The sequence below is a fragment of the Micromesistius poutassou genome (genome assembly GCF_964030765.1).
Source record: "Micromesistius poutassou genome assembly, chromosome: 10".
In the NCBI taxonomy this organism is placed as follows: Eukaryota; Metazoa; Chordata; class Actinopteri; order Gadiformes; family Gadidae; genus Micromesistius; species Micromesistius poutassou.
In genome coordinates this window covers 8,286,374-8,303,430 of record NC_140280.1, presented here as the reverse complement: position 1 = coordinate 8,303,430, position 17,057 = coordinate 8,286,374, and the positions used below count along the sequence as shown (strand labels likewise).

General features: G+C 46.4%; 2 protein-coding genes across 2 annotated transcripts in view; both read left to right on the top strand.

Annotated features, from left to right (window-relative positions):
• The window catches only part of LOC311353925 (clustered mitochondria protein homolog), a gene marked incomplete at both ends in the record, with an annotated part of 15,791 nt that extends 13,337 nt beyond the window's left edge, over positions 1-2,454 (top strand). The window contains 7 exons of the mRNA XM_084473716.1: positions 107-187; positions 276-401; positions 976-1,097; positions 1,268-1,361; positions 1,448-1,582; positions 2,110-2,183; positions 2,382-2,454. Coding sequence (XP_084329842.1) covers positions 107-187; positions 276-401; positions 976-1,097; positions 1,268-1,361; positions 1,448-1,582; positions 2,110-2,183; positions 2,382-2,454 — 705 coding nt within the window. The remainder of the gene's footprint in view (positions 1-106; positions 188-275; positions 402-975; positions 1,098-1,267; positions 1,362-1,447; positions 1,583-2,109; positions 2,184-2,381) is intronic.
• Positions 2,455-3,659: 1,205 nt separating this feature from the next.
• On the top strand, positions 3,660-16,524 carry LOC311354057 (lissencephaly-1 homolog B-like). Its single transcript, XM_084473852.1, has 11 exons — positions 3,660-3,800; positions 8,977-9,196; positions 10,906-10,990; positions 11,169-11,243; positions 11,445-11,651; positions 13,007-13,175; positions 13,551-13,653; positions 13,887-14,115; positions 14,332-14,433; positions 14,922-15,078; positions 15,243-16,524. The coding sequence occupies exons 2-11, from the start codon at positions 9,165-9,167 to the stop codon at positions 15,314-15,316; spliced, it is 1,233 nt and encodes a 410-aa protein (XP_084329978.1). The 5' UTR covers positions 3,660-3,800; positions 8,977-9,164; the 3' UTR covers positions 15,317-16,524.
• The last annotated feature ends 533 nt before the right edge of the window (positions 16,525-17,057 follow it).

Genomic DNA, 17,057 nt, shown 5'->3' with positions numbered 1-17,057 from the left:
AAGACGATTGGAACGAAGCCCAGTTTTCTCAGAGCCCGGTTCAGGCAAAAACAGGACGGGACTATCCTTTTCTGATCCGTGATTTCCGCACCACTTATGTTCACAGGCACTGAGTCACCAGGAGAAAGCGGTGATGTGTACCGAGAGGGTCCAGGGTATCGACCACCCACAGACCATACAGGACTATGTGAGTGTACCTACACATTCCCTTCATCATATGAGCCCCATGATGTCCCCACAGTAACCCGGTGTAACCCGGCGTCCCTCTGTTGCAGATGCTCTTGGCCTTGTATTGTTTCGCTGCCGGGCAGCCAGCCGCTGTGTTGCGCCTGCTGGGCCGCGCCCGTTACCTAACCCTCCTGCTGAGCGGAGAGGATCACCCGCAGCTTGTTCAGCTGGATGTGAGTATCGGCCCCTGGCTGAGGACTCTAGCCCCTCAGTGTTCCAAAGGCCCCATGCTTAGAGGACACCGCTAAAGCATTACCCTGACAATTACTGTTTTCTCAAGGGATACAAATCCTGATGTCCCAATAAAGCAGCAACAACAGCCTTCTGGTTAGGCCAGGCCTGTTCCACACAAACACTACATCAGAGAGGGAAGGCACTCTTAAAACGAGTAGAAATAATACAACTAAAAAGGGGCCAAATATTATTATTAATATTATTATTATTATTATTATTATTATTATTATATATATTATAATAATTATATTATATATATATAATATTATATTATAATATTATTATAATATATTATTATTATATTCTCTTCCCATGTCTGCCGGGGAGGGACTAAAACATTTGCAGATCTTAGCGTGCATTCCCTTCAGCAAATCCTTTCGTGAAATCGTTTTTTTGGTTCTGTTAATGCTGAATTCAGCAATCTTCTTTCTACAATCATTCATGTATACCAGACTTACCTGGTTTTGATAAATGACCTAAACATGAAGGCAACCGTTCCGTCGTTGTGTTTAGAGTATGCTGGGTTTGGTTCTTCATGGCCTGATGAACTATGACCAGTCCCTGAAGTTCCTGCAGAATGCCTTAAAGATGACGCTGAAATACAACGGTGCCACGTCCCTCAAATGTGCACACAGGTGAGCCTCATAGCAGCGGTTACATTCAATACAACCCTATACTTCAGTCCAGTAGTATTTCATCTGCATAAAACTGTCATCATTAAGGAATTTACAGACACAGATAATAAACACAAAACCAACTGAAAGTAATCACAAAAACACCAACAAAAGTCTTGTTTTTCTGGCAGTCATCACCTGCTGGCCACGCTGCTGGAGAGCAAAGGAGACTTCCGTCTGGCGCTGCAACACGAGAAGGAGGCGTACTCTCTCTACAGGAGCCAGGTATGTGTTGACTCCTCGTCCCCCTGGACATTATCACGGCTTGGCACTCCATTAATTGTTTGCCGGACCTTTGTTAACCAAACCAGGCAGGTGAGGACCATGACAGCACAAAGGAGAGCTCTGAGTACCTGCAGACTCTGACCAGGCAGGCTGTGATTCTACAGAGAGCTCTCAACCACATCTACAGCAACACACCCAACGCTTGCACTCCCCCGCCAAAGGTAGGCTGTCGCTTTCTGTATAAGTATACAGACATATGTACTGGTGAAGTTTAGGCATATTGTACGTACGCACATGTTAATTTAAAGGGGACATATTATACCACCAGGTGTGAGTGTGATTAGCCATTACAAGCCGTTTTGAAAATGTGCCACTTCTGACATCACAGGTGGGCATGTCCACCTAGATGTGTGCTGGATAGATCAGTCTACCAGCCTACCCAGTGGACTGTAGCAAATGCTCATCTATCCGTCATACATCTAGGTGGACACAATGGACACGGTGGTGGTATAATATGTCCCCTTTAACGATAACATAATATTAATGGCATGAGCCTTATTGTTGTTGAATATCTTTCTCCTCTCTCTCTCTCTTTCTCTCTCTCTCTCCTCTCACTCTCTCTCCGTCTGTCTCTCTTTCTGTGACTCTCTCTCTGTCTCTCTGTCTCTCTCTCTCTCTCTCTCTCTCTCTCTCTCTCTCTCTCTCTCTCTCTCTCTCTCTGTTTCCCTCTGCCTCTCTCTCTTTGCAGTTTTCTACACCCAGCCTCCCCATGATCCTGCAGCAGCTCAATATAACATGTGGCATTCTGTTCATACCATTGAGGTGATATGATTATTATTGAACTATAGCTAACTATTGTGCCATACTGTTTTTTACACCAATGGTTATATCTTTCGGTGGGCGATTAGGTGAACATTATTGTAAAATAGATCCACAACATACAGTAGTTCTACACTTTCCCTGCTGTCTTCAAATGTGTCATTGGTTTAGGCTAATCTCTCTCTGTGTTTGTATTTCTAGTGAGAAACAAGTTGCAGACCTGAAGACTGAATTGAAAGGAGTGCAAACAGATCATGTGCACAGAGTGGAGTAATAGCACCAGACTATACAAGATATCAGTCTACCGTGGGCATCCAAATACTAATTCTTTAAATGAATTAAATCTATTTGTCCTCATTATTCCTTTCAGATGATCACTCTTGCTGACTAATAGTAAGAACAAACAAATGTATTTGTGGCTCTTATATTGAAAAATGTGTTGTTGAGATGACCAATTTACTTCCCTTTGGTGGTGGGAATGTCTCTGATGATGGGAAGGACAGGAGCAATGATGACAAACTGTGGAAAACAAATATTTAAGGGCTCACACAAATCCTTGAAATAATATTTCAAGGATTATTATTTCAAATCCTTGAAATAATATTTCAATGATTTGTGTGAGCCCTTAAATATTTGTTTATTGATATTTGAAGGCCCTGTATTGTGATTGTCTGAACCTGATATTGATCTGTAAGTGTTTTTATATGAGACATGGCGCACGCCAAGATGGTGAGGGCAGCACAGTTCCAGTTTGATGCACTGGCCCCAAATCATCTGATTGTATTTAATTAATTGTATTAATTTCTGCATGTTCATTGATTATCTGTATTAAAGGCTTAGTGGGTACCTTTTACATATTGTTCATATTGTGTGTGTGTGTGTGTCATGACAAAAATATCCCATTGGACTCTAGGCATATAGAAGATGAGTCGGTGCTGGAAACTGACCATATTGTGAGTGTGGGGTGCGTGTTCCAGAGACTGACACACAGGCATCACCACTATAACCATGCATGGCAGAATGGGCCTACCCTAGCGCCACATCGGCAGGTGCAGTAGTCTGACTTCCCTGCAGCCCACCTGTGGACATCATTTTGCCAGTCAGATAATAGCTTCCAATTTGAAAATAGCCTCCAAATCCTGTACATTAAGTCACTACCACTGCACTCATACAACCCGATGTAATTTTATCCGTCAGGTCAGATTGAAAAGGGGGTTGTTTCCAGGTAGGCCTAAATAAAATATAAAGAATGAGTGGTTATTTGCCTAACCTACGAGAGGCTATTCAATTAAATAGTCATTTCTTCTCGGGATTAAAGCATCACTGTCAGCTATTATTTAAAAAGATGCACAATCGGTTACAACAAAGTTGAAGTCATTGGAGTCCGCGAGCGTGCGCGTGGCTCGCCACCGCGCATCATCTCGCTCCAGCTTGCGCATATCCGGTCCGCGCCGCGCCGGAGGAGCGATGCGGCGATGCGGCGCAGCGGCGGCACCGAGGAGGAGGGACCTGACCGTCAGCCGGGTGGGATGTGAACGCTCACATTTCTAGACCAAACACAGTTTCGCATCGTACGTTTCGCTAGTGAAGAGGACTATGATACGCACTACTTGTCAGACAGTGAGTATGCAGTCTTCCACATGTGTGGTGTTTCTGGGCTCCTTGAAGACAGTTGTTATTTCTGACGACGTTTCGCCCGCAGTCGTAGCGCTCTGCGCGCCGACCTCAAAATGGCGGAGAGGCCGACGCTAGGCTAACTACGCTAACTAGCCGCGTAGTAATAACACGAGCATCTAATGAGCTCCGGATCACATAATATAGAGTTGTTCTTCTCTGAATGTGCATTTATCTTAGAACCAGTTCGCTACTGTATGTTGAAGACATTCCGTGTAGCCCGACCACTTGTTGTCTTAACGATCATGAATTTGTGGCTTCGTCTATTTCTGGAAGTTGTGGCGACAGGCTAGCATGAAGTTAGCTAGCGGTAGCCCGCTGACAGTCGCTGTGGTCCGGTACATTTCACTGAGATTCACGTCATAGGATACATTGCATTATATTGCATATTATATTGTAATACAGGTGAAGCTGTTTAATTAATCCATTGTTGTCTTGTAAATATACTAAGTCGTTATGGTCGGGAATTATAACACTTTATATCCAGAGAACCGTGATGCAGTCTCCAGTTTCTCCAGGGTATTGGTCGACAACCAGACCATTCCCAACATGCTTAGTTTGTTACTTGAAGGCGACAAATGTCACTTTATTAGGGCTGCATTTGGATCTAATCCCGGGGAGAGTGAGGTCCTGGCAGGCCGGTGAACGTGTCCATGCTAAGCTAAGCTACAGCAGAAGGGCGTTGCTGAGGCGTCGCTGCAGCCGTGCCCTTGTGTCTGACGGCAGGACGCTGCCGCACAGCGGGGAGCAACACTCTGGATCCACACCTTTTAGTTAATTTGTTTTCGTGAGTGTTGTGCTTATTTTAAGCTTTCGTCGTCAAATGTGTAACGTTTGAAAAACGCCAACAGGGTTGGGAACGGGTGGCGGACCTTCCTGAGGCCTGTTATTTTATTTTATAATTGCAAAAAAGCCATGATTCATATTCCAGACGTCATTCTGACGTCTGGAGTTTATTCAGGTACAACACAATTATTTGTTCATTTTCTTTCGGACATAATGGTATATTAACCCGGCTAGTGGTCGGAAGGTGGAGTAGGTTATTGTCCAGTAACTAGCAGACATCCTAATGATCTCCGTTGTCTTGCAAAGATCACAGTACAATCCTATTGTATTTAAACATTAGAATTATTGAAATTAATTCTGAGACTATACATGTGAAGTATCCCCCCCTAGCCTCACCAACTAATACTAAACACACGTGTTCCCTCGCATTCATTTGAATGTGTTGTCCTGGCTCTTGTTAAAGCACATGAATCAATGAACTCTGCTACTGCAATCAGTAGTGTGCTTGTTAATTCAGATTTGAACATTTTGAGCATGTTTCAGTTTCATAACCTCAGGCTAGTAATCAACTAACCTTCATGTGATTTCTATACTGTTTACGCTATAGCCTACTCATGCTATTAACAGACCAAAGCAGAATGAATTCTTGCATTGCTTTTGTTTGGCCTGTCTGCTCCTTTGGCCTGCTGAGAGATTACAAAGCATGTCAAGCTTGTGAAGCAGACCAGTATGGGTCACAGGCCAAAACAAGCAGTTGTATTGGAATGGATCCAAATGGTAGATGATCAGCTATACAATCCTTATGATCCTCCTCTGGACAACTCAGACATGGCCACACACAAACTTTAATTGATCCTGCTGAATTTTAAATGCAGATTTCTGGAATATTGATTGCTCTGAAATGCCACTAGCATTTTATTCAGAGGTTGTATAGGTGTGTGCTGCATGAGGCCTCGTTGAGGTAGGGGTGGGGAAGTGTAATCCAATAGCTTGTCCAGTTATAATAGTCTTCATGTAATAATGTGTTTTTTTCAATGCCTGGTCTGTGTGTTTTCCTGGGGCAAGACTCTAATCTTCAAAGTGCTCTGCTTGTGAAATGCTTAGCTGCTGTTTCTGCAGGTTCCACACATTCATTTTGTTGTGGCCCTAGATGGACTGCACAGGGGGGCTCATGCCATGCACTCATTACATTCAGGATGCCAGGGGAATTTCAAGCACCTTACTCTTGCTTTTGAACAAGAACACACCATCTGCCTCAGGTTGTGAAAATGTACCTTGTACACCTTTGAGGCATGGGCCCTTTGCCATCAGGAACTCCTTCTGAAAGATGAGACTTAATAAGTGAAATCAAGGGATCCATATGTTCTGTATTTTAATTAAAGTATTAAATTTAAAGTCTGAACTTTAAATTTGATATAGCACAATCAAATGACTGTTGCAGATATGCGCTAAAGATTACAAATCCCAACCCAACTCTTACAAATCTAGATTCTCTCTTAAAGTCAATGAGGAAGGGATCACCTTGAATCCTGGGAATTCCTTTCAGTTAATGACTAATTCAATGTGATGTCATTCATTGACATTGAACAAACTCATGTTACATGCTGTATGTTAATATGGTTTTACCACAAATTTCGGACAGATAAAATGACGATGCATTATTGAAAATTTGAATTGATAATCTTATCTAATATACACAGACATTTATGGAGATGCATTATTCCATTTTTGCTTTATGTAGGCTAGCTCACGATAAACACTGATTAGCTGGCAGCAACATGCTCAGCTCAGGTCAGCCGCGTGTCTCAGCGCTCAAGTGGCGGGCTTGGCCTCTCAGCTAGGGTTTGTTTTCATAGCCCTTTATCAGCTGCAGGCTTCCAGGGCCAACATTCAAATTAGCCTATTTTGTCACCTTTTCATAGCGGGGAGCCCTCAAAAAGGCAATGCATAGACCAACTCGACCCCCCCTTTGCCCTAGTCTGGATGGCTAATGGTTTGCATTCATATAATATAGGTAAATATAGCCTAAAAGTAGAAAAATACTATCCAATAATATTGGGAAGAGCAGAATGATCCCTGAGCTGTGGCCGTCACCATTATTTGTTTCTTCTTCTGGCTCTCTGATGCATCTTTTAAGTCAATGAGTTGGATTCAACCCTTAGTATGGCGTGTGTGCACAGACAGGCCCACTACCACCCTCTTGTTGGCAGCTTGTTGTGGTTGAGGTCTTCTGTGTGGAGAGTTAATCTTCTTAGCTTTTTGTCTCTTCCAGCCCTGCTCAGCTGGCTGGGCCCTGTCGCTCAGACACGCCTGTTCTGGTAGCTGGTGGCTAAGCTGCTTACTGCTAGCGTCGCGCCAGGTGCTAAGGGCCTTCCGGGCTAACGTTGGTGGCTTCTTGATGACCATGAAAGCCAGACGCTTTTATCCAGCTGCATTCTGTCGATAATGATGAAGGAACTTTTTGAAAATGGATATGGAAAAATAAGCCTAAATAGATGGGTCACAAATGTCATCCTACCAAATGTAGCTGGGCAAATGTAGCTATCAATATTGGGATGAGAAACTGAATATTGGAAGATGGAGGCAGCGGTTTGTAAGATATTCAGATACAACATAATGTAATCAGATATAGTGTTTTTATTATTTCGTACTATTCTAGTCTGAAACGATAAATTAATTTACTTATTTTGAAGTCAATCATTATGAATAAGTGTTCACAAAAAAAGGATGTTAGTCAGTTCTGACAATATTATTGCCATTGTTAATGTACCCCCCCCCCCCCCCCCCCCACCACTTCCTTCAGATGACCACTAGCATGTGTGGTGTAAGGTGCAGTTCCTAAATGATGTCATCTTCTACGACGGCAACAAGTAGCCAAGAGTCAGGGGAAGAGGTTACTTGACATATTTATGAAATGTGTTTAGTCTGTAAATGTAAAGCTATCGGTCATAGCTTACAAGTAGAGGTCCTTTAACATTGAATGCATTTGTTTGTTGCTGTTTTTCAGGGAGCTAAAGGAAACTGTAGGAGACAAATATCATGTTTTCAATTTTGAGAAAAAAAAAAATCCTTAACAGATTTGAATGGCACCACCACGGTGGCTCTTGATGGCTTTAGCCTGTCGACGAGTGTTGCCATCAAAGTTCATTATCTTTGTCATGGTCACCATTATTCATGTTGTAGGACATGGTTGAGGTAAAGACTACTTAGTTCATCCTAATTTTGCGTCCATAGTGGTAAACTACATTCATAAACCTATAGTTATCGCTATCCGTTATATTTTGATCATCCATAGTGGTAAACTACCTTCATTGACCTATAATTATCACTATCTGTTGTATTGATCATTCATCCCAATAGCAGTCGTGCTGCAAGCCAATGTTAACTTGCTACTGTGCTGTGGTACGTGTATAGTTGCTTTTGATAACATGATAGTTTGCAGTTGTATCGCAATAGTTTGGGTTTTGGAAACCACTTTCTATAGCCAACATCCAACATGAAGGCCACCTCAAACACGATGGTCTCAGAACATGGATGTATTGAAGAACACACCCACCTGTCCCTATCCCCCTAATCCATTATCTGACCCTTGTGAAATGCCGTTAGTAGGTGGTCATTTGATCATGCACACCAGTGGTCTGTTTATGTGGCAGCATCCAGGAGCTCAGAACTCTGTAACCAATGAACCAAGCTCCCAGTTAACAACTTGTCTCTCTCTTCACTCTCTCACATGGCGTCACCATGCATGGTTTACCAGAGACGATAACGATGATCAGGCTGACCATTGCTTTACCTTAAACTCTTGATCGCTATGGCAACATGACGATGGGATTTTTGATATTATCGCTCATGCTGAATACCTTTGGTCCTGCCGTTCTGAAGCTGGTCCACCAGGGCGAGGCCCGGACTAGCAACTCACTATCTTCTGATGCTGAGAATGAACGTCCAAATGAGCTTATCAGAGTCTTGCGTTTATCATGAGTAGTAAAATTAAGACATTTGCTGATCAACAACTCTTCAGGTATCAGATATGTGAATTGAGGATACTCTATAATCTTGGCTTGGCATTTGACAGATCTCACACGGATTGATTTAGTGGCGTTTGCTTGCCTTGAATATCTGTCGGTCATATGCTAAACAAGCATAGTGCAACACTACAACAAGCGCTTAGCTACTCATTAACAACACAATACCACTACCGTAACTACCAATGAATGAAATAACCAGTTTTCAGAATGCAAAACAATTAATCAATTAATACAATGAATCCATCTTCCTACCCCCTGACCGAACAAATTGTTAAGAGTTGCTCCTGGTTTGTCTGTTTCTGAACCAGATGTTGGGCCACTGACCGGTGACTCGTCTCCGTGGACCATCGCTGACGGCCTGCCCCAGCGCCGCAGAGCCCAGTCTGTCCAGCATTCCAGTTCCTCCGGGCGGACTGCAGACCTGTACACATCCTAGACACAAGCACCCCTTTCCACCTCGTCCTCCCTCCCCGGGGAGAGCCGCGGCCCTGCCACCATGGTGCTGTCACAGAGGCAGCGAGATGAACTGTAAGCGCTCACACACCCTTTGTACACGTACCACTGGATATAGACAACGCAGAAGTCTCTGTACAGGCCTGCACACAAACAAGCAGAAGCATGCTGGACAGAAGAAGTGTTCAATGGTGTCCTCACTCGTGGGCATTAGACACGCACACGCTAGATGCACACAAGTCGAGACGAGTCTAGACCTACCATTGTCATGGTGACGGTGGTTTTGCTGTCAATCATCCATCTATGCTAGCACCATCCTAACAGCGGTAGATCAATATCACAGCGTTTAGTCCCTGTGTTATCTGTGTGGTGATAAGGGCTCTGCAGCTCGTGTGTAACCCTAGAGCCTGTGGGCCGAGTGACCTGCCTTCTGAGGGTGTGTGGACGGGCAGCTAGTCAGTGTGAATATTTCATAGGCTGCATGACAGGAGGAGGAGGAGGAGAGTGGGGGATGGAAGCAACACAGAAAATCAAAGTGTACATTTCCTTGCCCTCCTCTGGTATTTCCCATAGACGGAACACTGAGCTATTCATTGTATGCTTCAATGGATGATATGTTGACCTGTTCTGTTGGTCAGCTGTCTCTTGTTCTTTGTCGATTCAATGAATTACTGGCAAAAAAAAGACAAACAATCAACTGACTGTTAAGTTAATTAGATGTGGTTGACATATAATCAGTGAGCCAATCTGGTTGTTTAGCAGTTTCTTTAAGTACAACAAGGGGGAGGGCCACCATGCTTGTCAAACTACAGCCAGTCTGAGGTCCCAGTATTAAACATTTACCAGTATTAAACATTTACCAGTAAGAACGGGGCCGGCTCTCATGTCCCTCATGGGCGTGTGGAAGGGTATTGGGGTACGCCTCTGGCAGGGCTCTTGATAGGGCACCCATTGCTTGTTTTGCTTAAATCCTTAATTTAATGCTATGCCCTTTGATTGATCCCCAATTACTCATGGTTAGCATTATTGCTCCTGCCCAATGGCCACTTATTGTTCCCCTAGCCATCCCTGGAAGAAGTGTTGCTTCTCAAGGGCCTCTTCCTGTTCCCACTGCAATGGGCTGAGGGCTGCGGCGTGAGAAGTAGTGTGTACATGTTTACTGCTGTCCTCTGGTGGTGGCATCTCCTGCCAGAGTTGAACTCAATTGAACATTGTCACACTGCACATGGGGTCAATATCAGCCTGTGAAGCAGCCATAAACCACAGGCTAAATATAGCACATGCGCTCTTAAAATATTCACTCATCATTATGGGTCAAGCGACTGGACTTCTGTCATTATGTGTGGCTGTGAATATTTTCAGTGGACTTTTTCAGTGCAGAGGCTAATCCGAGTCATTTGACAAGGCATTTTCAACAAGGCATTTTCTGGTGGTGTTTTTCTGTTGCCCTTGACTACAAAAACTGATGTTCTCTGAGATTTGAAGAGGTGGATTTCCTCTCCCCTGAGGGAGCAGCATTTCTCTGGTGCTGGTGCAGACATTTAAGGTGGAGCTGGACAGCTAGCGCCACTTCTCCCATCTCTCAGAAAGGGTGTGGCTCTTTCTCTTAAGGAAGGCTGGTAAACATGCTTAAGGTGGAACAACTAAATTAAGAAAGCACACTCTTACCCCCCCCAGTCAATGACTTCACGTAAATTCACTGTTTTTGTTCACATTATCCAGTGAACAATATTCAGCAGGTTGATTATATTTTTATGTGATCAACTTTCACTTATTTTCCCCAGAAACCGAGCGATAGCAGACTATCTCCGGTCCAATGGCTACGAGGAAGCCTACTCCACCTTCAAGAAGGAGGCGGAGATAGACATGGTAGGTGGAGCCCTCATGTTCAGATGGTCTTATGTGAGGACCACAATGGAAATAATTCCGGGACTTTTTGTCAGGCATTTCAGGGACTTTGATACAATAAATAAATCAAATCAGAGGTCAGGAGCAGGAGGACCACTGCCCCCTGACCACAAGCTCTTCTTTCTGTCTCTGCCTGCAGAATGAAGAGGTAGATAAGAAGTATGCCGGCCTTCTGGAGAAGAAGTGGACCTCAGTCATCAGATTACAGAAGAAGGTGAGCGCTGTGTTTACTGTCCGCTGCTGCTGTACTCCTGCATCGCTCATTCCATCCATGTTGAGCTTCCTTGCCACATTGTTTGCCGGATATTTCTTTACAAGAGAACGATTTCTTGGTGCCAGCGTTTCTCCGTAAGAGTCGTGTATTTCTGAGCATGACTGAGTGGACCAGTGATGTTTGACCCCTGGTGTCGAGCAGGTGATGGAGCTGGAGTCCAAGCTGAACGAGGCCAAGGAGGAGATGACCCACGGGGGCCCCGTGGGCCAGAAGAGGGACCCCAAGGAGTGGATACCCCGCCCGCCCGAGAGATATGCCTTGAGCGGGCACCGCGCACCAGTCACGCGCGTCATCTTCCACCCCGTGTTCTCCGTCATGGTCACGGCCTCCGAGGACGCCACCATCAAGGTACGACCGGGAACTGGCTTAAATTCAACTTTGATCATTGACAGATCGCCGAAACATTGTCTCCCATCATTTAAACGCTGTTACAGTGAAGTTATTGGATGGCACTTTAAGCAGAACATCAGCCCCATCAGCTTCAGGATATTGAAGCATTGAGTCATAGGACACGGTTATTCTAACTTGAAACACATTGCAGAGTGGGGTTTCCTTTCATAGTGTAGCGTGCAGATCCCCTGAAAGGCCCTCTATGTACAGGGTGCTTTTCCCATCTGTAAGCCTGGGGGAGGCACTACCAAGCAGAACAAGAGCACTACAGCACATTGCTCTCTGTTCTCTGTGGATCTGGCCCTCTCATCCTCTCTCTATCGTTCTGTCCCCCCCCCCCCCCCCCCCCCCCCCCCCCCCCCGTCCCCGTCCCCGCCTCCTCTTTGCTTCCTGATCATTCTGCCTTGTCACTGCTCATGTGAGTAGAGCATCCTGGGAAATGTCTTGATTTATTTCACAGCTACAGACTGTGTTATTGTCAGAGAGTGGTGTGCATGCATTGTTTAAACACCACCATTTATTTAATCTAGAAGATGGGTGTTTGTCAGGCTTTCACTAGTCCAACTCTGGTGTTGTCACATCAGTGTCCTCCTGCCTGAGAGGTCAGAGGTTTCACAATGGATGGCAGCCGACTGGATGATGTCACCTTAATCTCAGGTTAAGGCAACATTTGCATAATGTGATCTCCGTATGTGAGCTGTGAACTGGTGGTGCATCCCTGTGTCTTTAGAATCTGCTCACATTTGGCACATCAGAACACAGGCTAGTTCAGCCACAGGTAGCACTTCAGTGCAGGGGTCGTTATTCAACCCACCCAGGCGGCTGGTTGGGCATATCCTGACATAATTTGATAGAGTGTTTGTGGTTGTTGTTAAAGGTTCTGCTGCCGGATGTATGACTGAGTAGCACCATCAACCTTTAGCCAGTAGAGCTTCGCAGGCATATCGTGTCTTCAAGTGTGCATGAAAATAAGTCAACTAAATGTTCCTGGTTTGAGCCATTACCATGTAAAAAAGGCACATTTTAAGTAGATGATTTTACAAGTAGAGGATCTAGTCATTTTAAAGGCATACTTTGAGAAATCTGTACATTACAGATTGCCTGTCTTACCCAGATCAGGCGAGTGGTTTAATTCCAGAGTCATGGTTTGTGTCCTAAAGGCCTAAAGGCCCTTTCACTTCTATCGCAGCAAATCCTTCAAAGAAGGAGTTGATGAGCAAAGGAGTGGGCTGTTGTTGTTGCTGCTGTTGCTGTTACTGTTGTTTTTGTTGTTACCCGGAACCGAGCTCTGACTCATGGTTTGCTGTCTCCAGGTGTGGGACTATGAGGCGGGGGACTTTGAGCGCACCCTGAAGGGCCACACAGACTCTGTGCAGGACATCTCCTTCGACCAGACGGGCAAGCTGCTGGCCTCCTGCTCGGCAGACATGAGCATCAAGCTGTGGGACTTCCAGGGCTTCGAGTGCATCCGGACCATGCATGGTGAGACACGCCCTCATGCCCGTAGCCACTTGGCAGCCATTTTGGTTTCAAAGGCTAGGTGCTTTGGGGTAAATCAGTGTGGGATTCCACATTCAGTTCCCCTGACCAGGTAGGGATTAGAACTAAGATGGGTGTTTGGTAAATAACAGCCACTGCTATGCAACTAACTACTGGCCCATCTGAATCCTTTTACATAATGCACATTTCAACTTCTAGTGTTGTTAGTAAGTAGCAGATAAGAAATGAGTGACCTGTTCAAACTGAACCTCAGGGCTGAATCCTCCCTAGTCCGGCTCCTGGTTGGGGAGAAGGCTGATCTGTCTCTATGATGAACATGCAGAAGCCTGAGTTAAAGCCCCATTTGCTTTCTCCTAGGCCACGACCACAATGTGTCTTCTGTAGCCATCATGCCCAACGGAGACCACATCGTGTCCGCCTCCAGAGACAAGACCATCAAGATGTGGGAGGTGGCCACTGGGTGAGTCGGGCTACCTCAGACAGGCCAGACGGCAGTCACACCGTTTGAACCACTGGAGTGGACAAATCCTTTCTTTCTTTCTTTAGCTTTTATGTATTTAATAGATGTGCATTAAAGTTGGACTCTGGTACCGGATGTTGTTCCGATGAACTTCCGATGATCGTGTCTTGAGTATGAGAGGTCTGGTTCGTGATGAGCAGCGTGTCTCACTCTCCTCCCCTCCTTCCCTCCAGCTACTGTGTGAAGACCTTCACGGGCCACCGGGAGTGGGTGCGCATGGTGCGCCCCAACCAGGACGGCTCCCTGCTGGCCAGCTGCTCCAACGACCAGACGGTCCGCGTGTGGGTGGCGTCCTCCAAGGAGTGCAAGGCGGAGCTCAGGGAGCATGAGCACGTGGTGGAGTGCATCGCCTGGGCCCCCGACACCGCCCACCCCACCATCCTGGAGGCCACCGGCTCCGAGGTGGGCCCTCTCTCTTGCTCTCCATGCATTAAGGAGCCAAAGGCTTTTTGTAGGCACAATAATTCGACCTAATGTAATGTTTCCATACGGTAGGATCTGATCTTGATAGGATGGTTTTAATAATTGGAAGTCTGTTTTTCCTGGTTCTCTGCCTTAAACACATGCAGCCCCCCCGACCCCCCAAATGCATCATCTAATACACCTCTACCTTCCCAGAATAAGAAGAGTGGCAAGCCTGGACCGTTCCTGCTCTCAGGCTCCAGAGACAAGACCATCAAGATGTGGGACGTCAGCACCGGCATGTGTCTCATGACGCTGGTAAGAGCTCTGATCTGTCCGCTTTACACAGGACACTGCCCCCTGTGTTCCTCTGTCTAGAGCTCTTTAACACACTGGACACTGCCCCCTGTGTTCCTCTGTACACACAGGACACTGCCCCCTGTGTTCCTCTGGATAGAGCTCTTTAACACACTGTCCACTGTGTTCCTCTGGATAGAGCTCTTTAACACACTGCCCTCTGTGTTCCTCTGGATAGAGCGCTTTAACACTGCCCCTGTGTTCCTCTGGATAGAGCTCTTTAACACACTGTCCACTGTGTTCCTCTGGATAGAGCTCTTTAACACACTGCCCTCTGTGTTCCTCTGGATAGAGCTCTTTAACACACTGCCCTCTGTGTTCCTCTGGATAGAGCTCTTTAACACACTGCCCACTGTGTTCCTCTGCATAGAGCTCTTTAACACACTGCCCCTGTGTTCCTCTGCATAGAGCTCTTTAACACACTGCCCCTGTGTTCCTGTCTGTCCTAGGTCGGCCATGATAACTGGGTGCGGGGAGTGGTGGTGCATCCGGGCGGCAGGTTCATTGTGAGCTGCGCTGATGACAAAACCCTGCGAATCTGGGACTACAAGAACAAGCGCTGTATGAAGACCCTGTGTGCCCATGAACACTTTGTTACCTCTCTGGGTGAGAACCGCACGGGCACCACGCCTTACACCGCAAGCCTCACACGTCTCCTTCCTCCAGGCACTGCCTGCGGTCCACAGGACCGTGCCTGTTGTGGAGATTTTTGTAGAGATGTTGTTTGTGACCGTGTCCAGTAAACCTGTGTCCTGTCCTCTGTCCTGCAGATTTCCACAAGAGCGCCCCCTACGTGGTGACGGGCAGCGTCGACCAGACAGTCAAGGTCTGGGAGTGTCGCTGAGGCCGATATCGATAAACCCCACCCTACTCCGCCCAAACCCCGCCCGCTTTCCAGCATAACCCCCTCCAACCCCGCCCCCGTCCAGCCTCCTGCACTCCAAACCATAGTTAACCTTCCCCCTCCCTCTACTATTCCAGCTCTATCAACATGACTATTGTCCTTTTATGTAAATTATTCTGGATGTAGGGTACGCTTAATAAATGTCACGCAACCTCTTGACACAAGAACACACACAGCAACAGAAGTATTCCTTGCATGGTGAATCAAATGGAGAAGAAAAAAAAAAGAATTGTATACTGTTGAATTTGCCTAATTTGCATACCGTCGTCATGACTCCAGAGTGGTCCAGGGTTAAATGTATCTGTGTCCGGGTAACTGACAAGCTGAGCACGAAAAAAACACAATCTTGACCCGCTGTGGCTGAAGAGTTTAGGTTTCCGTTTTTTTTTTTTTGTTTTTTTTTATACATCCCAACCTCCACTGTGGGGTCTGTCGTCGCAGCGGGGGGGGGCTGGAGACGGAGACCACAGAGAGGTTTTGGTCCTGGTCTGTTGTACACCACCTGCTCTGTTGTACACCATGAGGTCCTGGTCCGTAGTGCACCATGAGGTGGAACATGGATCATGCTTTGGCCCCCCTCCCCGTAGAACACACGCGTTTCTTTCCAAAAGCGTATGTATGACTGCGTGTGTGTGTGTGTGTGTGTGTGTGTGCGCGCACACGTTTGTGTGTGTGTATGCGCGCGTGTGTGTATTTGTCTCTGTGTGTGTATATAATGACAGGGCAAACGGTTTCCGCCAGCTCTTCTCTGATTGGACAGGACGTGGCACAGAGGAGGGGGAGGAAGGAAGGCTCTGTTGGTTCCTCTATAGTGAGAGCGTGTGTAGTAGACACTCACGGACCTTAAATATCCCTATGCTGCTGAGTAGACACAGGTGTGTTTCACAGAAGAGGTCTGCTCACCTTTTTATGAGCTGTCGATGTGAGTGTGTTTGCCCCCCCCCCCCCCCCCCATGCCCTGTTGCTCGCTCTCTCTCTGCCTTGTACGCCCGTCACGCTCCCTCACGGGGTAGACGTTCTGCTTTCTGTGGTCCCACCGCTCTTTACACACACGCATACACTCAGAAATGCACATACACACACAATACATTTTGTGTATCAATATATCTGGATGTCATTGTTTGCAACATAATGAAATAAAAAATCTGTAAATGTAACATTTCGTGTTTCTGGCGTCTCTTTAAAAGCGAAATGGTGAATGCTGCGCATCCTTGTGCTCAGGGAAACTTCAATAGCATGATGCTACACCTCTCTGTTAGCATGCATGCTCTGCACACAGCCCATTGTTGGGGGAAGGTGAAACTGAAATGTGTTTCTTAGCACGTCTGAAGGCTGCGGCTGACCTGCCACCCCTCATCCTCCTGCAGCATCTGGTGGCTGGCGGCAACGCTAGCACAGGCTGTCTGGAGCAGCGGGGAAGTAAGGCGAGAGATCAAGAGGCAGACGGAGAGTGAAGCTACCTTATCAATTATGTAGGCCCCGCACACACCTGCTCACCAGCCCCGAGGCTTTTAGTCTCTTAATGTCCCCCCTCTGTATCCTGGCAACGGTCACCAGGGCGGCAGTTACCACGACACTGACTGCACGTCACCCCGCCAAGATGCTGGGGAAGGAGGCCGGGGCTCCAGGGCCCAGCGTGGCTGCTGGCTGGAGAATGCCGACCACGACATCTGAGAAACAA